General features: G+C 40.4%; 1 protein-coding gene across 7 annotated transcripts in view; it reads left to right on the top strand.

Moving 5' to 3' along the window:
• The window catches only part of RHOBTB1 (Rho related BTB domain containing 1), a 155,426-nt gene extending 129,997 nt beyond the window's left edge, over positions 1 to 25,429 (top strand). For 6 of the 7 annotated variants that reach the window (XM_066242253.1, XM_066242254.1, XM_066242250.1 and 3 more), the window contains 7 exons: positions 2,673 to 2,858; positions 5,433 to 6,409; positions 8,035 to 8,153; positions 13,947 to 14,097; positions 18,970 to 19,058; positions 21,940 to 22,045; positions 23,239 to 25,429. In XM_066242253.1, coding sequence (XP_066098350.1) covers positions 2,673 to 2,858; positions 5,433 to 6,409; positions 8,035 to 8,153; positions 13,947 to 14,097; positions 18,970 to 19,058; positions 21,940 to 22,045; positions 23,239 to 23,408 — 1,798 coding nt within the window. In that variant the 3' untranslated portion in view covers positions 23,409 to 25,429. The remainder of the gene's footprint in view (positions 1 to 2,672; positions 2,859 to 5,432; positions 6,410 to 8,034; positions 8,154 to 13,946; positions 14,098 to 18,969; positions 19,059 to 21,939; positions 22,046 to 23,238) is intronic. The other variant, XM_066242252.1, reaches the window with a different exon arrangement.
• Positions 25,430 to 25,674: the final 245 nt, after the last annotated feature.

Raw genomic sequence — 25,674 nt, 5'->3', positions numbered from 1 at the left:
CTTTTATTTAACCCTTGTTGGTGTAAATAAATGAAATTAAAAAAACATTGCATATAGATTACCCTATTCCATAGGCCTGTCATATGAACGCAGTACTTGAAATCTAATTTTAACCAAAAGGCTGAGTCAGTGGAGGCAGTGATAGGGCCATAGAAAGGCTCTGTCTTAACACATTGCTCCTTATCTCAACATTCTTTTCTAACTTCTGATTCTCAACCCATCAGTATCCTCTGTGACATGGAACCTCATTCAGCCATATTATTCTCACTGTGTCAAAATTCATGGTGGCTTTATTTTATGATCAGGTTGTAGCTTAAAGCAGAACTACATCAGATATCTTACATAAATAGGATTATGAATAATAGAAAACTCAGCTCCTAAAAAAAATGTAAAATTCAAAGCATTCTTGGCTTTACTAGGTACTATTATTTATGCTGATTAAGGAAGTAAGACTGTGGACAGAGTATTCTACTAAATCAGAACCCCAAAGATAACACGTGCTTCCCTTACACTTATATATTTATGAATATGTTTACACATATTACATTTTCCAGTATCCAAGAATCTTTGATAATACTTTTATTTTAAGGACATTCTAGACATGCAGATTAATTACTTCATCTACTTTTGAGTCCTAGGTCTTCTTTTAAGACTTGTAAATACTTTTAATCTTTCGGTTTTTCCCCATATTTGCTGTGGTCTATTGTAGACTTAACTTGTGAATTACATTTAATGTAGCTCCCTGCAGTTTTCTGCATTGCAAATGATTATTTTTAGAAATCTAAAAATTTTATGGTTGCCTGGATATATTTGTTTGCCTTCATTGATATGTAAGGGGGAAAGCTTATTAATGATTTAAAAGAAGGTATTTAAGGCCCTGGCCAGTTTGCTCAGTGGTAGAGCATCGGCCTGGCATGTAGGAGTCCCGGGTTTGATTCCCGGCCAGGGCACACAGGAGAAGTGCCCATCTGCTTCTCCACCCCTCCCCCTCTCTTTCCTCTCTGTCTCTCTCTTCCCCTCCCACAGCCAAGGCTCCATTGGAGCAAAGTTGGCCTGGGCGCTGAGAATGGCTCTATGGCCTCTGCCTCAGGCACTAGAATGGCTCTGGTTGCAACAGAGCGATGCCCCAGATGAACAGAGCATCGCCCCCTGGTGGGCGTGCCAGGTGGATCCCGGTTGGGCGCATGCGGGAGTCTGTTTGACTGCCTCCCTGTTTCCAACTTCATAAAAATACAAAAAATAAAAAATAAATAAAAGAAGGTATTTAATTAAATTTATTTCTAGGTATTTTATTTTTTTGAAAGAGTTGTGAATGGGATGGTTTTTGTAGTTTTCCTTTTTGATAGTTCATTATTGGTATATAAAATACAACTGATTTCTGGCTATTTATTTTGTGTCCTGCTACTGTACTGAATTTTGGACCCTGAATCTCTGGCTCAGGTGGTGAATATTAGGGGCCGGCTTTCAGTATATGTTCCTGGTCCCTATGAAACTTCAGCTCTTCCTCTTAAAATTACTTCCTTTCTAGTTTCCAACATATATAAATTTTCCTTTGTTCATTTTGAGCTCAATAAATAAATAAATGAATAAATAAATAAAAGTAGGTGTTTTGATTTATCAACTTGATTCTTCTCATTATATAAACAACAAAAGCAATAAATTAACATCCAACAGAATTGTATGAGTTTATTTCTGAATTTAGCAGCAAGATAGTCTTGAATCTTTGGGAATAATTTTCTTATTCCTCCTATTCTTCTGCTTCAGTGTTCTCAAAGTTATCATTCAGCCTATTTTAACATAGAATGATAGTTTATAATTCCTATTAAAAATACCTTTTAGCAACTATCTGTCTAACACCGTAATTGAAAGCTGCTTTGTAAAACAGTTCTTTGACTTCTGGAATGGTAAGTTGTTTTATAAAAAATGGAAGATCTTTATGTCAAAAATGACTATAAAGCAATTCTTCTTTTCCCCACATACCTGCTCTGTGCCATAAATAACATTTGAGAACTCTGCTTCCAACATTTTTTCATCTTAATAGCCATCCATCTAACTCTTGCTAGTTTTATGTTATATGTTACCCTCTTACCTTATGCCTAGTAAAAAATCAAAATCCAGCAAATTAAGAAACAGATAAGTGGTTGTGCTCTCTACATGTGTGTTTAGGTGGGAAGAAGGGTAGAAATCCTTCTATACATTTGCTGACCTTGAACAGCAAATACCTGTTACATTTTCAGTAACATTTAAACTGTGCTTTATCTCATTGGATTGAGTCATCATCGCCTTTATGTTTCCACTGATACAAAGTAGTTTGTATTATTTTATTTTATCTTGAAACTATTTCTTGTGATGAACAGAAATAGTTCAGCATGTTGTGGGTCCAGGACTGAGTCAAGTTTGGGTCTCCATCTATCCTGTAAAATAATATTACTGGAAGCTTCAGCGCATAGGCATTCTGCAGTCCAACATGGAAATGAACTCAAGCTGTGTTGGTGCTGGACTGTGGGGGCTTATCAGGTGGTATGCATGACTCTGAGATATATTATAATATCTAGTCTTTTTTTTTTAATTGTGACATGATAATTGGCATTAGATGGATAGGAGTGAGGAGGAAACATAATGACAAAAAAAAATTAAAAGGCTATACATATTTTTTTGTGATTTCCTTTTAGGTCTGATGTTGTAGTCCTCTGTTTTTCTATCGCTAATCCCAATTCCCTAAATCATGTGAAAACCATGTGGTATCAAGAAATCAAGCACTTTTGTCCCCGCACACCTGTGGTCCTTGTTGGCTGCCAGCTAGATCTCCGCTATGCTGATCTTGAAGCTGTCAATCGAGCCAGACGCCCTCTAGCAAGGTAAGCCAAGGGACTTAATGTTTTACTGTGCTAGCCAAATTAAAATGTAGAGGTAGCAGATGTCTCTGTAGCCAACAGTTCTGTTCTGAAATGGTCCTGGGACCCCATCCACCAGCCATAGCTTTCAGTTAGCTTATTCATCATGAGGGGGGGGGTGTCCTGGCCCTTCTCATTCTCGCCATCACCACTTAGGTGGGAACCCATTTTTCTAAATGGTCAGACAGTGCTTGAAGAGAATTTTCTAATCATGACATGTTATGTAGAAGTATTAAACAAAATGTTAGCTACTCATAATGTCATTCCTGAAATTATGATTATTATAATTAAATAATGTAGTGATCAGCCACAATTGTTGGCCCCAGGAACATCAAGTTCATACACATACACATATGCAAGAGTTTTAATCTTCTCATTTTCCTCAATCTAACCTCAGAGAGTATTTAATTCCCAAGATGACAGTGTCCAGTTTTGAAAATCATGTGGAACTATAGCTACGAAACAACAACACTTTTTAAAATGCTGTGAGTGGTTATATTTTTAATGTGTTACAAATCTAAAAATCAATTCAAAGGAAGATTTTCTTCACTTATTTAAAATGTGGATGCCAATTGGGGGAGGGTAATAAGAGTTTTTAAAAATCTGTGCTCCTTCATTATTCCCTTTTTTATTTTTTTTTTATTTTTTACAGAGACAGAGAGTGAGTCAGAGAGAGGGGTAGACAGGAACGGAGAGAGATGAGAAGCATCAATCATTAGTTTTTCATTGCGCATTGCAACACCTTAGTTGTTCATTGATTGCTTTCTCATACGTGCCTTGACCAAGGGCCTTCAGCAGACTGAGTAACCCCTTGCTGGAGTCTCGAACCTGGGTCCTCTGCATCCCAGTCCGACGCTCTATCCACTGCGCCACCGCCTGGTCAAGCCATTATTCCCTTTTTAAAAAATAATTTTATATGTTTTATGTTAAACTACATTTTTTTTTCCTGGGGAGCATAGCTTTTCCTAAATGCTAATATTACTACCTTCCTTTAATGTTTGCTAATGTGCTTGTTTCCAAATTTTATATGGCTACAATTGTTCATGCTCTCACAGCAAAAGCAAATGCATGGCACTTTGTTTAGACAATTTCTGATAGGCTGGGTACATTTTGGATAAATTTTCTGAAAACATTGCTTATTAAGTTTTCACAATCCATCCATTCTTAAATACATGAACTAGGAATTGAATATTAGAAGCCACATAGAGGAAAAGAGAACTCATGGTGAATAAGAGACTGCCCCAGCCTCCGGACTTTCTGTAGAAGAGGGTAGATTAAGACGGTCAGGCCTCTCAACCGTGGACATATGGCGGGCTGGGGAGAGTTAAGAGCTCTGGAGGGCAGTGGAGGGGATAGGCCCTTCTACAGAGCAGTTCTTGCATAAAGGAGGTGATACTTAACTTTTACCTTGAAAAGTGTCATCAGTTAGTGATCTTCCAGTCAGTCCCAGAAACAAGGAGCACAAAATGCCCAGAGGAACAAACCTTGATGTGACATTTTCTTCCTTATACTTGCCTTCCACTTTTGCAACACCCTACACTTTTTCCTTTTTTCAGTCCAGGTCTTACGTGCTAGCCCAAAGAATATAGACTTTAATTCGTGGGCTTTGTGGAACCAGAGGAAAAATTTTTTAAAGGATTACAGCAAAGTCACACGTATGTTATGTAAGGATTTTTCATGCAGGAGTGAGAACTGAGGGCTAAAATGTGGAGAGTCTGAAGAAACACCAGTTAAGAGCCTGATGAACTCATCTAAGCAAAAGATGATGAGGTCCTGACTACAGAGAGTGGAAGAAAAAGGAAGGGAAAAGATATGAAAGAAAATCACAAATATAATTACAGAAAACATAATGCTCTGTTATAAGTGGACCATTTAACTAGTCTAGAACCAGGAAGTCCCAGACTAATTGCTTAGTAGAGGTCTCTCAGCAACTTGCAAATGTGGCCCTTAGGTAAACCTTTTAAACTCTCTGCCTCAGTTTCTCCAGAATGTAGAATGAAAATAACACCCTTAGGGTTATCTTGAGGCTCAAATCAGAAAATGAATATAGATTAATTTTAAAATTATAAAGCAAAATTTAAGCATATGGTGATGATGATGAAGATGATGGTGGTGGTTAGGATAACAGCTAACATTCATCAAGCTAGTGGACCAAGGACTGTGCTAAGCATATTATCTCATGTAAACCTTTCAACAGTCCTTGGAGATATAGGAAGTCATTATTATTATTATTATTATTATTCAGATAAAAGAACCAAGGCTTAAAGAGATTAAGCAAGTTTCCCAGGATCAAATAGCTAGTAAATGACTGTTACTTCATTTATTGTGATCACTGCTGAAAGCATTTTTCATCTGTAATCATAAGTCCTTTATAATTGAAAGACATGAGGTTGGCAGTAGATTTTTCAAGAACCTATTAAAAGCCTGAGTTGGGCTTTAAATGTATAATTCAATTAGGTCCTTGGATAGACCCTGATTACTACAATTTTTTTCCTAAAACACAGCTGATAATAATCTTTTTTTAATATTCTGTTTCAGGCCCATAAAGAGAGGTGATATTTTGCCCCCTGAGAAAGGCCGAGAAGTGGCAAAGGAGCTGGGCATACCGTACTATGAAACAAGCGTTTTTGACCAGTTTGGAATCAAGGACGTGTTTGACAATGCAATCCGAGCAGCGCTGATCTCTCGCCGGCACCTGCAGTTCTGGAAATCCCACTTAAAGAAAGTTCAGAAACCTTTACTTCAGGCACCATTCCTACCTCCAAAAGCCCCTCCACCGGTCATCAAAGTTCCAGAATGTCCCTCCATGGGGGCGAACGAAGCTGCCTGTTTACTGGACAATCCTCTGTGTGCCGACGTCCTGTTCGTCCTTCAGGACCAGGAGCACATCTTTGCACACCGAATTTACCTTGCTACCTCCTCTTCCAAATTTTATGATCTTTTTTTAATGGAATGTGAAGAAACTCCAAATTTGAGGGAAGTTGCTGATGAGAACGAGGGGCAGAGCAGTGACATCCAGGCGCAGGCTTCGAGTGCTGATCCAGATGAGGAAAAGGAAGAGGGAACCCCCAGGACATCACAGGCTCACAAAGAGTCCTCCAGGCAGAACCGGTCCCAACAGGAGACTCTGAAGCTGGAAGCTGAGGGCTCGATCCCAGAGACACAGACTTTGGCAGGCTGGAGTAAGGGGTTTATTGAAATGCACAGGGAGATGCGAGTCAATCCCATTTCAAAGCGGATGGGCCCTATGACTGTGGTCAGGATGGACGCATCGGTCCAGCTAGGCCCTTTCCGGACCCTGCTCCGGTTTCTTTATACGGGCCAACTGGATGAAAAGGAAAAGGATTTGGTGGGCCTGGCTCAGATCGCTGAGATCCTGGAGATGTTTGATTTGAGGATGATGGTAGAAAACATCATGAACAAAGAAGCCTTCATGAACCAGGAGATTACAAAAGCGTTTCACGTCAGGAAGGCCAATCGGATAAAAGAATGTCTCAGCAAGGGGACATTTTCAGGTGAGCATGTCCAATGGCCAAGTCACAGATATCTCTGATTGTGTTTTATCAAACATTAGCCAGACATGAACAGGGGAAAAGATAACTAACACGTATGAGTACTTATTTTTCCCTACATGCCGACTTTGCATATACTTACTTATTGAATTCTCATCAGACTTATGGACTAAATATTATTATCTCTAGTTTTCAGATGGGGAAACTGAGGGACAGAAAGAGTTAGGTAACTTGTCCATGGTTACACAGGACAATGGTAGAGTCAGGATTTGAACCCACGCTCTCCCCTCAGGTGCCATGTTCTCACGATGCTTCCAAGGATTGGGCAGGTTACCCCTGAGCCTGAGACAGTCAGCTTGGTGCTTACAGTTCCCCTTCAGGATTCCTTCCTGACCATATCTGTTCTCCACTGACCCTTCAGCACTTACCCATGACAGCTATGAATGACCTCTCGTCCTGAGGCAATTTTGGTGACCCTCTGCATTCCCATCAGGGGTGCCTCGTCTCTTTTCATACCCTCTTCCTTTTTGTTCTCATCCTCTTTTCTTGTTCCTTCTTTGTCTTTGATAACTATGAGTATCTGCCCACAGCGTCCTTACATGCTTGAACATAGTGATGGACTGTATCCAAGATGGGTTACATACCCATGCTTGTACTACCTTATACACTTGTACTATTTTTATTCTGAAGTCATCCTCTGTGTGTGTGTATGTGTGTGTGATTACTGAAATTTCACTTCCTGACTTCTACTTATATCTATACTTGATTTGTATCTTTATCTCTCATAATGTCTCTCATGATAGTATACATCTAGTAAGTGGTTACTAAGTCTGTTCATAAATTTTAAAGCTTATGAGTAATATTTACTCCAAACATTGACCATCATGGTATAGAAACATTCTTGAAAGTGAATGAAGGAAAAATGTTCAAACCTGCATCAAGTTAAAACAGTGGACTTTGTGGACCTTAAGTAAAGTTGATGATATCACACTCTCCTTTACTGCTGAAGCATAATGACCAAATACAGTGTGGAAGCTTTAATTGAATTCTGTTTAAGAAAAGAAAAACAACTATAAAATACAGTTTAGGGATAATTGGAAAAATTTTAATGTGAACTAGATAGTGGATGATATTAGGGAATTATTTTTAATTTTCTTAGAAGTCATAATGGTATGGTTATCTAGGAGAATGTTCTTATTTTTAGAAACTTTTGATCAAGTAGTTAGGAATGAAGTGTAATACCTTTAAAAATGTCTATACATGTATAAACATATATATATATATATACACACATATGCTAAAGCAAACATGGCAAAATATTAACAATGTGATAAATGAATTGTATTATTCTTTCCACTATTGTATGATATATGTTTGCAGTTGTTCATAATGGGGAGAAAAAATATTCCTCTCATTTACGTTTCTTCGTGTGTCAGAGAATTCGTGTTGTAACACTGTGGAAATACTTGCTCCTTGATTCTTGGAGAGCATGCAGGGTATTGGGCCCCATGGGTGGGAGTGGACACGAGAGCTATGAAATAGAGAGTACAGGAGATAGGGAGTGATGAATGTAGGTGGAATGCTCAGCAAGGCTGGCTCATAGTGGTGTTTCCTCAATCTTTGGGCAGATGTAACATTTAAATTGGATGATGGAGCCATCAGTGCCCACAAACCACTGCTGATCTGTAGCTGCCAGTGGATGGCTGCCATGTTCGGGGGGTCGTTTGTGGAGAGCGCCAACAGTGAGGTATGTGCCTTCTGAAAAGCGTACGTGGTGTCTTCATGAATGTGCATGTGTATTTGTGTCAAGGGTTTTATTAGCCAGATGACTTTGATCCCTTAACTATATTCTTCCAGGGAATATTTCCTAGCAGGGCTTGAGTGTCAGGTCACCTTCTTAATTCTGCAGTTACAAGGAGCTTCTGTGTATTATTCACTTGTTATATGTGAGCACCTAAAGACTTTACCTATATATTCTCTCATCTATACAGCCCTCCTCTTCTCTGAAAACATAATCAGCTATACTTTGTAACAAATGTCTCCAGGCAAGATACTACCAAAAGCATATACAAGAGGAGCAAAGCCCGCTTCCCGGAGTTCAGGACAGTGAAATGTTTCTTCAGTAACATCTGTCTTAGGCTCAGCTCTGGTCCTAACCAGATGGGGTCAAGAAGCCACCTTGTGCCTTAGTCTCCATCTGCAAGATGAGTGATGCACTAAATTGCTCCTGAGGTCTCCTTGAACTATGACATTCCCTGAGGCTCTGCCCTGACTTGCCTTCTCTGAGGGTTGGTCTACAGCAGGGAAACAGTAACAAAGCAAATGGTGACTCCTCTGAACACATCTCTCAAAGTGCTTAGGTCCAGTGGTTAGGCCCTGAATTGCTTGTCTGACGCCAGACTTATCTCCATAAGAGGGACATTCTTAGAACAGAACAAGCTGTATCTTAGAGACCCTGTATATTGATCTTTTTATAAACTCTGTTAGGGAAAAAAAAAGAAAAAATTTATTCAAACACTTCTAACTTAATCTAGAGGTAAGCAAGCATTTTTGTTGAGTTCTGCAAATATTTTTTGACCATCTTTATGAAAAAACATGGGGAACCCCATCAAGTTTATTGTCCTAAGGGGCTAGTTTTATTTATCTCAGCACATCTCCAAACGTTTAAAAGAAATACAGAAAACAATGGCTAACTTTTCAAAAGAGATGCTCATACCAGAAATCAGAGCACTCCCATGGTGACCCAGGAGCCTGCATTTGCATCCCCAAGCAGGGAAACAGAATCCTGGAATCAAAAGGGGGGTGGCAGGGGCTGAGGAGGCCACTGGGCCACCCTCCTGCTTCCAGAACAAGCTACAGCTCTTCCTAAACCAGCCCCCAGCAATAAAGCCTGTATGCTGTTTGGAGAAAAAGACGTTAGAATAATTCTAATGATCTGTCCTGGCATTTTTCAGCCATTTAAAATCAGGAGCCATCCCCTGTAAATAAATGAAAACTTTCCAGGCTGTCAGAGGTGTTTTGGAGAGTTGTTACTGAGACTACTCTGGTAGATGGAGGCCACCCAGAGAAGGCGCCAAGAGGCTCAAATCCCAGCTCCTCTGTGTACAAGCTATGTGCCCTTGGGCAAGTGATCACCTTTCTGAGCTCTAGTCTCCCTATCTGGAAAACACAGCAGTAACCCACAGTGTGTTTGTGAGGTGTTGAATGAATACTTGCATCTCATAAACATTACATAGATGGTAACTCTCATTAGTCTTATTTTGATGTCAGCAGTGTTGGTGCTATTTTTGCTATTTTTGCCTTTTACTCCCCCCTCCCAAAAAAAATGTAAGGAAGCCACTGATTACTAAAACTTCATCCAAATGGCATTTCACTGACTTCAATAATCTCTAAAGATAAAGAGCCCAGAGGCTTGCTTCCCTTATTTTTCCAGTTTACTGAAATGTATGCTGACGGTGCTGTGGACAGCCTGCGATTACCCAGCAGAAAGAAGTTGATCAAGGTCAGGAACCCAGGCACAGAGCGACAGTGTCAGCTGACCTCACAAATACTAATCTCCTTTATCCCTTCCCAGAATGGACTGTAATTGTCTCCAGATTAAAATGAGCAGGAGTGGCGACCAAAACAAAAACTTGGCAGTGAATGTGAATGCACACATACGTAGGTGGCTGTTGACTTGCTGGTCCTGGAGGCGGCCACCTGTTGTGCACTCCCCTGCAGAAAGAGGAGGGCACTCACCATTTAGAGCTGTAGCTAAGGCTAAAATAGGTTGGTAGAGATTCAACCAAGCTCATCAAGCTCATAAGACGAAGACCCTGGAACCAAGCAAAGACCCTGGGCTATGCCAAAATTCCTCTAGCTAATAGATAAAGAATGCCAGGAGCAGTTGGCATTCCTGCCCTTTCCTACTCCTTCTCCTTATTTCCGGTATAGGTTACAATAGTGATGCATTTTTGAACTCCATTCTCAGCTTGACCTTTGGCAAGCCACTGGCCCTCTCTAAACCTGTGTCCTCATCTATAAAATGGGGCTAATGAGAAAACCTTCTTCAAAGAGTGGACAAGGCATGAGAGTACATGTGTAAGCATCAAATTTGGTGCCTAGAACATACAAATGCTCAAGAATTGTTCATGACTATTTTCCTAGAGGTTACTTGTTAAATGCTGTCCAGTGAAGAGTAGTCTTTGCCCCCCTGAAAACCCTAAGTTAAAGCACCCAGTTCCCTTCCTGATAGAGACAGTTATGAGGGTAAAGAAAAGCACTCAAATGCCCAATAAATGCTCCCGGGTTGGTTTGGGCCTATATTTGCATTTGGGATTTGTGTTTTCTAGGCCAGCTTTTAACTCTGTTTTGTCCTGTGAAACTCTGACTTCTCCTGAAAAATTCAACCTGTTTTGTTTTGGTTTTTTGCATTAATGGAATTCACATGCATATTCAGAAAAGAATAAAATATGCTCATTGATGTTACTTTCACTTTTTTTGTCATTTAATATTTTAAAAGATGCTTTTTTTGCTTATATTTTTCTCATTACTTTTAATATAGCTAGTGAGCGTAATTCTCTCCCCAGAGGTATGCAGCAAGTGGCTTATTAAAAATGCATGCCTGGGTTGTAGTAAGCAATACTCTGGATCTACAGTACTTGCTCATTCTCTGGGAGACTGTCTCTAATTATAAGCCAAATAGTCTGAGCTGATCTTTGCAATTAAAATTTTAAACCAACTAAACTGGGATATGGAATGTTGTTAAGGGTAGCACTATATACTCTTTTATTACTCTCTTTTTTTCAAGCTACATCAAGCAAGTAGAATGTAATGTTCTTACTTTCATTTCTTATATAGCTTTATTTATGTTATTTTTAAAAGTTCTATAAAATAGTCTCTCCATAGTTATATAGCTCATTAGAAATGTTGAAATTACAGAAACAGGCTTTTAAAAAATCAACCATGAGGGAAAAAAAATGTGTCCTCGGGAAGTGTTTTCAGTTTATTCTTATTTACCAGTTTCTTCCATAAGTTCCTAATATTATTTGCCAAAAAGAATCACTACTTTAAAAAAATATTAACATCATTAGCAAGAAGGAAACGGAAGGTTACAGATGATTACAAAGTCAGAACACTCCAAAAGCATTGAGAGTATTGGAGCAGGGCTGCTTGTTGGAATCTGTCATTTCCAGAAATATATATATATATATATTTTTTATTATTTTTTATTATTTAGAATGTCCATTTGCCATTACTTAGAACACACTCTTACAAAACAAAATGAAAAAGTAATCTGAATATCATCAAAATCTATGATCTCAGTGAAGAAAAAATTTCAGATATCACTTATTCCAAATTTCCCCCATGTAGCAGATGAGGCAACTGAGAGTCATAAAAGGCGAGTGGCTTGTCAAATGTCGTACAGCATTGTAGTGACATCCCTGAGCCTGCCCCAGCCTTGTCCTTCCAGCGCTTATTTTTAGAAGCAGCAGATAGATATCCTTAACTCGGGGAGAGCAGGGCTCATAGGCAGCTCTGGGACTTGTTCTATTTACAATCACCAACGTTTTATAGCACTTAGCACTTAACTACCTTTCAGTTATCTAAAACATTGTACTACTCCAAACACCATTGTAGAGAAATAAAATTTAGCCAGGTATTCATACATACAGAAACAAGTGGGTGTTAATAAATAAATTCATGTCTGTATAAGATAAATTTATGTGTACATAAACATTTCCATGTAAGCATATTCACAAGTACAACCAGTGTTAGATTCAGTGGAATAACAATTAATTACAATACAATGGCATCTTTATTTTTAAATGATATTAGAAATTGTTTCTACTTGCCAAGTACTAACTATTGCAGAGTGTGTGCTAGAAACTTGAAATGGTCACACTTGTTCAACCACTGGTGATAATAAACCACACATCTTATTTATGAAATTATAATTGTTTCAATTGACTATATCTGAAGGAGGGAGATAATTTCCTAAATATTTCTAGAAATTTTTCTGGGTCTTTTTTTGATATGTTAAGGGGAAGTTCTGTCTGAAAGGATAGTCCTTCTCTGAGATAGCTGGTGGTTTTGCAGGAGAATAATATAGAAAGTTGCTATCACTTAAACAATTCTGAAACCACACCACTAGAATGCATTAGATATGAGCCGTGTGTGTGTGTGTGTGTGTGTGTATAAACACACATATACATACATACATATACACAATGACATATAAAGAGAGGAAAGAGAGAGCAAAATTATATGTATAATATGGGTGTAATTATATATAATTATAGATGTATATCTTTATATGTTTTGTAGAGGTTTATTAAGTACCAGAATTAAGCAGCTTATTACTGCTCATCCTTTTGAACTTAGAAATCTAATTCTTAAAAACTATTAATGAGAGATGTTGTACCATAACCCAAACCTTTCCTTTCTTGCCACGAAGGGTCTCTAGTACTGCACAGCAGTTATGAACATAGACTTCAGAATTATTATACTCCTTGGGTTCAAATCGCAATTACCACTTAAGCTCTGTGACCTTGGATATGGAACTTAACCTCCCTAAACCTCTATATCCTTGTCTATAAAGTGGTAAAAATAATCTCTTCCTCTAAGGATCAAATTAGATAATGCGTGTGAAAAGCTTAACACAATATCTTGTGCATAGGAGGCCTTCAGTTAAGGTTAATTTTTATAATTATCATCATTCCAGTAGTAAACACCAGGGCCCTTTTCAGGCAGTTAGAGACCCACAGTGCAGAGGAGCTGCTGTTCTGTGTGAACATCCCCATTGATCCACACCCAGCCCTCCAGGACTCCTGCGCTCTCTAGCAAACTACAGCATGTACTGGGCAACGACTACAGGTACTCAGTAGGGAGATTAGGGGAATGCTACAGGGGAGAGTTCACCATACCAACCAACTATTCCCTCAGAAGTCCCAGGTGAGAATTTCTCTGGATTCTCTCAATCTATTCATACCTGATAATGTTTCCGTTGTTCTGAGTCTATGTGGTTGGCCATAGGAAAAATAATTAAATGTGTATATTGTATTAGCATATATTGATAGAATGTTGGAATCAAGCCAGTTACTGTGGCAACCCAAGTGGTAGGGTCGCCTCTGTTTTGACATATTGGAGAACTGGGCTCTATCGTGTGTCGGCAATAGCATGGTTTGCAGCTCCCCTCACACCTGTCATGTTACTAGGAGATTTCTTTCCCCACAATGGAGTATTATAAGGTACTTGGCAAGAAGGGCTCATAATGTCATCATACATTTACGGCCCATTTGTCTGATTTATAAGATCAAATAGCCATTTAAAAATTCCAAATCAGGCTTCGTCAGGCAGCCCCACTCTTTTTGTCATCCACAAATCAGATTGTTATGTTTAAAGCCATAAATAGTGAATGACTTCTATGCACAGGCTCAAAGCAGGTGTTCCGGTCTCACCGATATCGAATCACACAGTTTGGATATTTATAAGCAGTATCGTCTAAAAATGTGCCCGCTGCTTTTTTCATCAGAACTTGACTTTTCAAATAACATTTCAGGTGTATCTCCCGAACATAAACAAGATGTCAATGCAGGCAGTACTGGATTATCTCTACACCAAGCAGTTGTCACCTAATTTGGACCTGGACCCACTGGAACTAATTGCCTTGGCAAACAGGTTCTGCCTGCCACACTTGGTAGCACTTGCAGGTAAGGCTGCTGACACAGGGCTGTGCGGTGTCTGACTGTCAGATTTATCAAAATCACTTAAACAAAAATAGGATTTCCAGGGAATAAAAATCAATTTTTTATCACCCAGTATAGGACAGTCTTGTACAGGATGATGTGAACTGATCAAATGTATCAGACAGCCCAATTCAATTCAACCAATATTTTTTAAGCACCTCTTCTGTGGTAGGTCCTGTTAGGTGGTGCAGATATAAAAAGATAAGCAATGCATGGCCCCTCCCCTCATGGCCCATGCTCAATGCACTCTGCCTCATGTGTGGACCACAGAATTTAAAATAACACTAATATGCCCACATTATCTTTATAATGTGTGTCAGACACAGTCTTTAAAGAAGGAGCAGTAGTGCCCTGGCCGGTTGGCTCAGCGGTAGAGCGTCGGCCTAGCGTGCGGAGGACCCGGGTTCGATTCCCGGCCAGGGCACACAGGAGAAGCACCCATTTGCTTCTCCACCCCTCCGCTGCGCTTTCCTCTCTGTCTCTCTCTTCCCCTCCCGCAGCCAAGGCTCCATTGGAGCAAAGATGGCACGGGTGCTGGGGTTGGCTCTGTGGCCTCTGCCTCAGGCGCTAGAGTGGCTCTGGTCGCAACATGGTGACGCCCAGGATGGGCAGAGCATCGCCCCTGGTGGGCGTGCCGGGTGGATCCTGGTCGGGCACATGCGGGAGTCTGTCTGACTGTCTCTCCCTGTTTCCAGCTTCAGAAAAATGAAAAAAAAAAAAAAAAAGGAAGAAGGAGCAGTAGCAGAGAGTGGTTGAGAGCACAGTCTACACAACCAGATTCCTTGGGTTCAAATTTTGACTCCAGCATTTACTGACTTCATATTTGGCTTAATTCTTGTGTCAGTTTTCACTCTCTTTAAGATGGGGATAATAGTTTTCTACTGTAGAGCTCTTGTGATGATTAAGGAATTAAGATAGTAAAGATGTATACATATAAAGTCCTTAGAACAGTGTCTGGTACCTAGTCAACATTATGTAAGCGGTTTTCTTAAAGCTATTTTAGAAAATGTTCTGACATTGTCAAGATCATTTTGGGAGAAACTGAAAAAAAGGGAGACTTGGCTTCACTTCATAAAGTCTTAGGTGTCGTTTCTAGATCTGTTCAGTCAGTGAGCTGAAAGCAAGTTTAAACAGGATATATGCATTCAAATACTTTTTACTTGAATTTAAACTTCCAGCTTTATTCACCAGCAGTGTCAGTTAGCAATCTGGGTGTTGATCGCTACATTGAGTTGACACCTGTTAACTCTGAAAGCAGAGCCTGTGCCTGTTTTGCTTACTGGTCGGTCCTGTGCACACAGAAAAGCGCCTGAGAATGTTAGGTTCTCAATAAATATTTGTTGAATCATTAAATGAATGAAAATGAATGTGTGAGCAAACCAACCAGTCGTATCTGTGCTTAATTTTCTGGCAATGTCTTAGAAAAAAAGGCTTATTTGTCTACTCAGCCAACAGGAAACCAGAGTCCTCCCCTCACCTTCCTTCTTCCTCAATTAGATAGCAAGAGATAGTTGAAGCACTGCTATCAATTTTTTTTTAAGTGAGAGTTGGGGAGCTAGAGAGACAGACCCCCGCATGTCCTCCAACAGGGATCTACCTGGCAACCTCGGCCTGGGGCTGATACTTGAATCAACAGAGCTATTTTTAGCAGCTGAGGCTGACACACTGGCTGACTAAGCTATCCTCAGTGCCAGGGGCCAGCTCTAACCAATTGAGCCACTGGCTATGGGAGGGAAGGGAGGAGGAGAGAAGCAGATGGTCACTTCTCTTGTGTGCCCTGACTGGGGATCAAACCTGGGACGTCCATATACTGGGCCAACAATCTATCCACTGAGCAAACCAGCTAGGGCCTTGAATTTTTTAAAAAGCTGTTCTTAACCAATATATCTGAAGTCATAGATCTAAATGAATATACAATACTTTTTAAATAGTAACTCCAGCAAGGTACAATGGACAATTTCAGAAATATGAGCTCCAAACCATTTGATTCATCGTAGTTTTTACAATTATTTGTCCTTTGAGGATAAATTTAAGTTTTTAAAAACTATCAAAAGCAATTTGAAGGCAAATTTGTTGAATACGTTTTAGTGCTATTTTTGGTGATTACAAGAGAGAAAGAGGGGTGGGGGAGGTAGAAGAGTGTGCATGGGGGTAAATGGTGACAGGAGGAGACTGCACTGGGGTGGTGAGCAACCGTTATTGTAATATTGTATGAAGATGATGTATCATAGAATTGTACATCTGAAACCTGTTAATTTTATTGACCAATGTTACCTCAACAAATTCAATTTTAAAAAGTAATATCTTTTTGCTGAAATATAAGGTCTACCGGAAAGTTCTGTCCGTTTCCATCACAACAAGTTTTGACACGTGAGCACATGTTTATTTGGCGCATGTGTGCCTCTCTATTTTTATCACTTAGTGTATACATACTGATGTAGTAAATTAACTAAAACAAAGTTGATTCACGTTACTCTTATGTGTAAAGCGATAGTGTACCCATGGCTACTGATAAAGTTCATTTACGCCACTGTAATTTTTACGAATTTCAACAAGGAAGAAATGCTACAGAAGCATGTCTGTCGCATCCACCATATTCCCCGGACTTAGCACCCTCCGACTATCACTTGTTTTTATCCTTACAAAAGTTTTTGAAGGGCAAAAAATTCAAAAATGAAGAAGATATCAAACAAGCACTGGTTTAATTTTTCACATCAAAAGATAAAACATTTTTCTTTTTTTTTTTAAATTTTTTATTTATTCATTTTAGAGAGGAGAGGGAGAGACAGAGAGAGATAGGAGAGACAGAGAGAGAGAAGGGGGGAGGAGCTGGAAGCATCAACTCCCATATGTGCCTTGACCAGGCAAGCCCAGGGTTTCGAACCGGCGACCTCACCATTTCCAGGTCGACGCTTTATCCACTGCACCACCACAGGTCAGGCTATAAAACATTTTTCAAAAATGGGATATATAAAATGTAAGGTCAGTGGATAATGGGGGATGGTCACGTGGGGAACTCAGACCCGCGAACTTTGGCTAGGACTGCCCACAACCAAGCGCACCAAAAGAGGCTTCGAAGGAACCCTTTGGAAAAAAGCGACCGTCTACCAGCCAGTGAGATTTCACCACGCCATGTTAGCTCAACTTCCCTAGAGGGGCCCCTTTAAATATCTCCCACGCAGTTTAATCCGTGCAACTTCCCTGGCCTCCATCTTACCTCGGGGCCAGGGAACCTTGCCTTTTGTTATTCCACACTTTGTGGCTCAGAGCCCTGTTCCTTCCTTCTCAGTGGGGAAAAATACCTTACACAAATTGCCCTCACGCTGACAAGAAATCATTAATAATAATGGCAATTATATTATTTAATAAAGTTTATTGACAGTAAGAAAAATTTGTATTTTGTTTTATTCCAAAAACGGACAGAACTTTCCAGTAGACCTTATATTAAATTTGGTGATGAAAACATGGGACAGATTTCTCCATGAAAGAAACTGATCCAAAGTCACCCTTTCCTGTGAACTATAGACTTCTCTATATGTTTACTTTGGTTAGTAAATGCTATTACTGTAATAATTATTTAATATATGGCTTCCAAAGATGATTTCTTTAATCATTTATACTGTTTGGTTTTTACTGTTTAGTATAAGTATAGAGTATTTAGAATAGTGTTTAAAAAACAGTTTCTGGGTGGAAAACACTTTGCAGGACAAATGCTGAATGAATATCAAGAAATGTTGCTCAATTAATTAAAAAGCTCAATGAGTTCTCTGGGAAATTTAGTTCCAAATATCTCTTTGGTTGTCAATCTGTCTGAGAAAGGGTGTGCCAAGGAAACCTTTGAAATCAAGATAACCTTATTGATCAGAGCCATATTGATTAACAAGAATGCAGAGCCAGACCAGAAAGTAAGCATGATTTGGCAGTAGGCTGGATTAGAGGAACAGATGCAATGAGAGTGATGAAAAACATACAGCAACACTAAGGAGCTAGACATGTGGGGCCTAGACTCCCCACTCCTGTCACTCCCGGAAGCAGGTGACAGCGAAACAGAGGTTCAGTCTCAGAACCACAATTTCCATTCAGTTTACAAGCCTTAGACACAGCCTCAGACACAGCTCCCAGGAAGAAATGGCTCTCCCAACTGCATTGTTACTTCCGGCTGCAGGTCTCCCCGGTCGTTAGTACCTAAGAGATTGAACAATATGTCACCCATCTGCAGCTGTTGAGACGGACGTGTGCATTCCCATTTTTAATTCCTCATATGAACTCATTCTTGTTAGTCCCTCCACCGTCAGGAAGTGTTGAGATGTGGAATAAGGTGAGTGGGGAAGCTGTCAAATAGGAAGATACTAGAAAATCTAGAGGATTCTAGGAAGATGCTGGACTCTCTAGAGTAGCACTGCCCAATAGAACTTCCTGCAGCAATGGGATCGTTGCCTTGAATACACATGCGGCTATTGAGCACATAAAGATGACTAGTTGTGGCACAGGACCTGAAGTTTTTATTTTATGTAAGTTTAAATTAATTGAAATTTCAATTAATTGAAATTTAGTCTCATGGCTGGTCGTTACCATACTGGACAGTGACTGAAGGACTCTGGCCGTTTCAGAAGTGTTAACAAATGTCCCCAGAGTCATCAGTGCAATGGCTGCAGACTAAAACTCTAGATCCAGAAAGACCACTGCTCAGAATGGGCTTTAGATTTGGTCAGGATGGCTGTCAGCGCTGTGTTCCACACTGCCTCCACTCCTAGGGGACCTCCGACCAGACCCTTCAGGCAAGATGTCTGGCTTGCAGAGGGTGGTTTAACGTCTCCTGTTCCCTCCTTTCCCCAGAGCAGCATGCCACTCAGGAGCTGACCAAGGCTGCAGTGAGCGGTGTGGGCATTGACGGGGAAGTGCTCTCTTATTTGGAGTTGGCCCAGGTTTGTAACAATTTGCTTTTCACCTTTTAAGTGTGTTCGACCAGTTCATTTAATGCTGATCAAACATTCCACTGTTGCATCTGTCTAAATAAAGATGTCACCATTGAGTCACAGAGGCCCCCTGTGTACACTGAGAAGATCTAAGAGTTTTACGTTTCCTGCATCATTCACCCTGCTGGGCTTCCTTTGAAAAAACAAGGACCTCACTGCCACACCAGCCCCATTGTCCCCTGAGGCACCAACCTCACATGGGGGAGAACAACCGGAGGCGTGCTGGAGGAAGGCTTTGTCTCTCCTTTTTAAAATTCCTGGACATGTATTATTGGCCAAGATCAGTTTCCAGGATTCCATGAGGTCTGGTTAAGCCCCACATCTCCCTGCAGCTCTCCAGGGTTTTTGAAAATCGGTATTTGTTAATATTGAAATTGTGATTCTGTAATCCCAATAACGCTTGTACTCTTCTTCCAGAGAGGGTCCAGATCAGCTTCAGCCTTGTCACTGAATACCTTCAGGCACAGAGCTAAACTGCGCCTCTGTTTCTTTAGCTGTAAAAAGTGAGGATGGTAATCCACACCCTATTAAACTTGCAGATTATTTTGAGGATCAAGTAGGAGAGAAAGTTCAAGAAAGATTTTTTTTTTTATTTTATTTTATTCATTTTAGAGAGGAGAAAGAAAGGGAGAGAGAGAGACAGAGAGGGAGAGAGAGACAGAGAGAGAAGGTGGGGAGGAGCTGGAAGCATCAACTCCCATATGTGCCTTGACCAGGCAAGCACAAGGTTTTGAACCGGCGACCTCAGCATTTCCATGTCGACACTTTATCCATTGCGCCACCACAGGTCAGGCAAGAAAGATTTTTAAAGAGGGGAAGCCCTCTTATGATGCAAGGCATATATGAGGGATTATCTAGTCCCTGGCATAGATTTACTGACCATGAGTTTACACTCTTAAGGGACGAAGAATAAATTTGTCAGTCTTTTTCTTCAGCCTATGGGGTTTGGCTTTCCCTGTTCCATCTCTCAGGGTGGTAGTTTACTAAGTCTTAGGTCAGGCAATTTAAACCCCTATTTCTCAATCAAGGGAAAGGAAGTGGTTTCAGGGAGAGGAGGGAGGGGCATAGCAGGTGTTACTCAGGCCACTCCAACTGTGGCCATAGGAGATGGCTCAGATTCAAAAGGGGAAAAGGTGGAATAGAACTTTAAGGCAATCTGCTCAGTCTGACTTCACATTCAGCAAGTATTTGTTATTTTCTCCCACGTACCAGGCATCCCCCTGCCACAAGAAAACATAGACTTAAACGGTATTCTCTGCCCTTGCAGCAATTATAAGCATTGAGAGAAATAGACAGAAGCACCAATTAGTAAAATGCAATGTGAAAAGCAACCAAATAGAGGTTACATAAAAATTGAGAATAGACATCAGTAGCCATAGGATCAGCAAGCCCCCATTTGTTGTCCAAATTTGGATTTGGGGTCTTTTGAAACAGGCCTGGAAGACAGTTTGTGACATGTGCTCTGTCCAATAAGTATTCCTCTTAGAGAAGATAAAGTGACCCACAATTTCATGTAGGGCCAGTCTTCTCAAAGTAATGATGGGTAGTTGTGTCTCTCTGTTTGCTTTGTGTTCCTGCCCTGTCCCCTCCCCCACCCTGCCCACACATACACCCTGCAAGGAAATAATGATTAATGCTAAGCTCTGACAAGCATTGAGAGGAAGAATTTAAGATAGAATCTCCCATGTCTTAACTCATTTGTTAGACCCTAACCCAGTGGTGTGCGGTTAAGTATTTAGCTATCGGCTCAGGGATAGGTGAGTGGAACCCTGATCTGTTGCATTTTCTAATTCCCCTGGTGTAAATTTGCCATCTGGCCACTTTTAACAACTTGAAGTCACTGAAGTCAGAGTAGGGAAGAAATACCCACAGTTGACTCTCCTGAGCAGGTACAAGCCAACTCCATCCAGTACACCACCATCTTAATCCTACTTTATGAAAGAAGGTGCATATTAGAGAAGTTGAAAGCACCAACTAAAATTGTCTATGCTGTTGGGGTTGTGACTTTCAGAGTTTAGTTTCTGAAGACTTTAGCTTTTCTCTTGGCCTTTATTCAGGGTCACATGGGTACCAGAGGAAACCAGGTTGTAGGTTTCAGTGTCTAATCCAAGAAACTTCCAGAGCAACAAACAACAGACTGGATGTCTGAAAAAGGGTATGCACAAAAAGAGTTAGGATGTAAGAAGACCGGCCACACTTGGGGAAGGAATGAGGAGTTGATTGTCGATTTTTGAGCACCAAGTCTTTTTCAGTCACAGCTACCCCAGTGCCGCTTCCCCAAGCACCTGCTCACGGAGGAGGGGGTGGAGTGCTCAGATCCCTCCCAGCAAGCCCATACCACCTGCTTTTCTTATGTAACCAAAGGACAGGTATAGGACAGTCACACACTCCACAGTCTCCTGTTTCAGGTCTTTGGCCCCAGCAAGCTGAGCTCTGACACGCGACACGGCCTATTGCGTTGCCCAGGCTTCCTGAAACAGAGATGACACCGCTGTTTTCTGCTGCTCGCGCCGGTCCTTCCAGAGGCCACAGCCACTGAGCACACTAGAGGGCCAGGGGGCGGGGGAGGGCGGGAGGGCAAGGCATACTTTAAACTCCTGATCTGATACAGTGATTATTTTGGGAGTACCAATCGCAGGGCATAGGGGAGAGGTGTGTCAAAGGCTATACTTGGCTGGAATAAGAAGCACAGGCAAAGTCAAAACAAGGTGTTGACTGGATTAGTATATGGACCTTTATTTCTCTCACTCCTACCAGGACTTCCTATTTATTTGTAGCCCCACTTTATTTAAAAAAGGTGTCTTACCCGCTTTTGGTCACTTCCCTGCAGTTTCACAATGCCCACCAGTTGGCTGCCTGGTGTCTACACCACATCTGCACCAACTACAACAGTGTTTGTTCCAAGTTCCGCAAGGAAATCAAATCGAAATCTGCAGGTGAGATTTTGGGGTTCCCCTTCATCCAATTCTTACCACCTTTGACGGAATTGATACCCCTTGCCCTTGAGAAGGAACATAGGCAGTAGGTGGCCCATGGAGAAATCCTGGTGATTGGCCACATATCCATATGACATGCCACAGGGATTATAAATTGGAAATTCTCTTTAGAGGACTTTATGTTTGGGGGGGAGGGGGTTGGGTAGACTAGGGGCTCACAGGGCCCTGCTGCAGAGCAGGCTGAGGCTGCTGTCTCAGCCTTGTCTAAGGAAGCAGGCTTAGGAGCAAGCTTACATTCTACACCAAGTGGTCCTGTGTTCAGGTTCTTTGTGTGCAGCTACATGACTTTAGGGCAAATGATTCTACCGCTCAGTGTCACAATCTACAAATGGTCCCAATCATTGTTGCAACATATTAGATTGTGGAGAGGATTTATGAGATGATTTTATATGTGAGGCATTAAACAGAGAACCTAGCACATAGAAGCAATTGAGCAATAAATGAATGAATAACAGGGATGACCACAGTGTGGGATTCAAATAATTTAACAACTAGTTCTCTGCCCTAATGACCGTTTTAAGTATAAAAAAAGATATACCAAAAGGTAGTTTTTTATTTCATGCATTTAATACTTAAATAAGAACAATAAAAGAAGTACACAAAACTAAATTATGTTATAAGAAAGAGTTTTACAATATTAATGAAAAAATGTTACATAATACGTGACAAAAAACAATAAAACTGTTATTTAAGATCTTTCCAATGACAGCTTGTCACCTCCTGGTTGTTTGGCACGTTTTCTCTTTACGTTATACATTTGTTTACTGAAGTAACAAACGCAAGGGAATGAAGTGTAGTATTTCAGCAAAGGTATAATGAGATTTATGAAAGGAATAAATAAATATTACAAGCATAGTTCCATCAAATTTTTTTCACCTATGGACAGAATGCAAGCGCTTAGAATATGATGTTGCACAGATGAATGTTAAAAAAGAATAAGGAATGTAAATTTGTGATTTCCACATTGGGTGGCTGCCCTGTCCCCCACCTTAGAGAGAACCCTGGTTACAAGTGCCATTTTAACAACTGGTTCAGTGAACTCAACAAAAAATTAGGCATTGGTTTTGCTAAACCAGTATGAACTGGCTGAATCTCACCACTGGGTTTGACTGTCCACCCGTTTCCTTCACCAGCCAACCAGGAATACTTTGAGCGTCACCGCTGGCCCCCCGTGTGGTACCTGAAGGAGGAAGACCATTACCAGCGTGTGAAAAGAGAACGAGAGAAGGAAGATATTGCACTAAATAAACATCACTCAAGACGAAAGTGGTGCTTTTGGAATTCATCTCCAGCAGTCGCCTGAAGTGGAAGAGGGAAAAAGTCAGTAATCCAACACACCACTTTTAAAGGCACTACTGTAAAATTAGTCTTATTATTAGTGATAAGATGTAGTTCAGGTTTCAGGCACTGATCTTCCTCCACTTTTGTGCATTTATCTTGGTTGGGATCAAAGCACAAGCTCACCACCAATGAGCCTGGACAAAAAGGGAAGTTAACAATGCTCACTGCATTCCTTAAACTTACATGTATACTTTTTTGTTAGAAGGGTTAAGAAACCTTAGTCCGTTATTTCATTTCTTTTTATACAAAGGGAAAAAACCAGCTTTCATGTTTCAAATTCCAAATTGGAAGATATTTTTATATAGTCTCTTGTATTTTGTTGAAATGAAAATACTGTGTATTACTTTATTTTACAGGCCACAAATTAACCACGAAGTCGCCCTGTGATTCTCTGTGCCCACATGATCACGGAGCGCTATCACATAATTAGACAGTTATCCTTTTGTTGTGAAGTAAAGGATTGGAATGAAATTCCCCGAAGTGCAAGTTTAAGAGTGTTTAATCTTTGTTCTGCTGAATAACACTGGTATAATTACCAAGTCAACTCCAAGAATGTTTATTTACAATATTTGCCGTGTAAGTGCTAGTAATTATATGGTTATATGTGCCATGTAAAATAGAGTGATATCAAATCTTCTGTTGTTTCAAATGTCTACATTCAAGAGGATAATCTTTATAATCATTAGAAGGGCTTATTAAATCCCAGCATTATTCAGGGCAAACTCACTGGTGGACCTGAATACAAAAGATACTACAGAGCGTTGGTGTTCGGATTGCTGTGTTAGGGTTTAATGTCTCTCAGTATTCCTTGATCTTGCCATGCTTCTGCATGCAGATTCTTTACTGACTTGAATCTAGTTCGGTAAGGGCAAGGGTCCCCGAACTCTGTCCCACTCTGCAGGCTCATTAACTCTCACCACCAGAAACAAACTTCCTCAGGTCTCTCACCTGTGGCCAACTTCATTTGTAAGACACGTATTTTTTAACTCTTCCCAGGGAAAATCCATGTTGCTGCAGAAATAGGCTAAGGCAGACCACCCACCCCTTCTGAAACTCAGTAGGGCTTGTGAGGGTGCAAAGCTGGAGGCTGAGTCGTCTGGGGTCCCTGCGTTCTCCGATGCAGACAGGAGTCTAAGAAATGGTGCTATTGTGAGTTCGTTCTGACCCTTTGTCATTCTGAGTTTTCAGTGTTAAAATACAGACTACTGAGCAGAGGAGATCTCGAGAAGCAGTCATTGCTTCTCTGTAAATTAAAATGTTACAGCACTCAAACAGAGCATGTTAGGGCCACAGCTACCATGGGATATTGTGTGGTGAAAGCTTGGGCTTATGCTGTTGGGAGGGCAACTTATTGAAGCTAAAGGTTGTGGATTTGTTTGTGTTTTTGGTTTTTTTCTTGCTTTCAGAACTTGGAAAAGAGACAGTTGAATTCAAAGTTGACAGTCATATGCATTTGGAAATCAATTCAGATTACATATGGGCATTTATTACTAACAGTGGAAACACACCAGATACAATAGTTTGGAGAGGCCCAGAAATGCATCACCCTTTCACGACAGGTGAGAGGGGCAATAGAGTACAGATGAATGGTTGTAAATGCATCTGCTTTCATTTTTCTTCAGTAGAGTTGTAAATCATTAATGGAAGGAGAGAAGAGACAGAATGAGAGAATAAATAAATGTCAAGACTCGGCAAGAATCGGCATATATCCTGTCATTAAATGGTAAAGGCTGAGTATTCATTGTATAGTCAGAGTTGCATTTACACAACCAAAGTTCCCATTTGATTGTAATCTTGCCAAAAACATAATGGACGTATAAATGAACCTGGGGTATAAGCAATAATATCCACTAGTGTTTGTTATCAGCTACTCTGACCAAGTGGCTGGTTCATTTGGTTGATGCTGACTATGGCCTTTAACCATGGTGGTTTGTTTGTGTTTTTTATTTCACAAAAAGCCAATAAAAATGTTTAGCTATAAAATGGCTCCAGTTTTTTTTTAAGGACTACAATCATTATCACGAGTGTAACATTAATAACTTTAAAAAAAACTATCAAAACTTTAAAGGTGCTGGGTCATGGGGGTTTGTGTATGCCCCAGTAAGAAGGCAGCCTGAATGACTATCATCTTTGGGTTAGGTGTTACCGGCCATGATGTCTAGGAGGGTCTGATTCATTGTTCTTGGCTAATTCGGTTGTGTCACTAGACGTGGCACAGCATTGGAAAA

Source organism: Saccopteryx bilineata, chromosome 9, assembly GCF_036850765.1.
Source record: "Saccopteryx bilineata isolate mSacBil1 chromosome 9, mSacBil1_pri_phased_curated, whole genome shotgun sequence".
NCBI lineage: Eukaryota > Metazoa > Chordata > Mammalia > Chiroptera > Emballonuridae > Saccopteryx > Saccopteryx bilineata.
The sequence above is the reverse complement of the archived record's forward strand: the minus strand, read 5'-3'. Positions and strand labels throughout refer to the sequence as shown.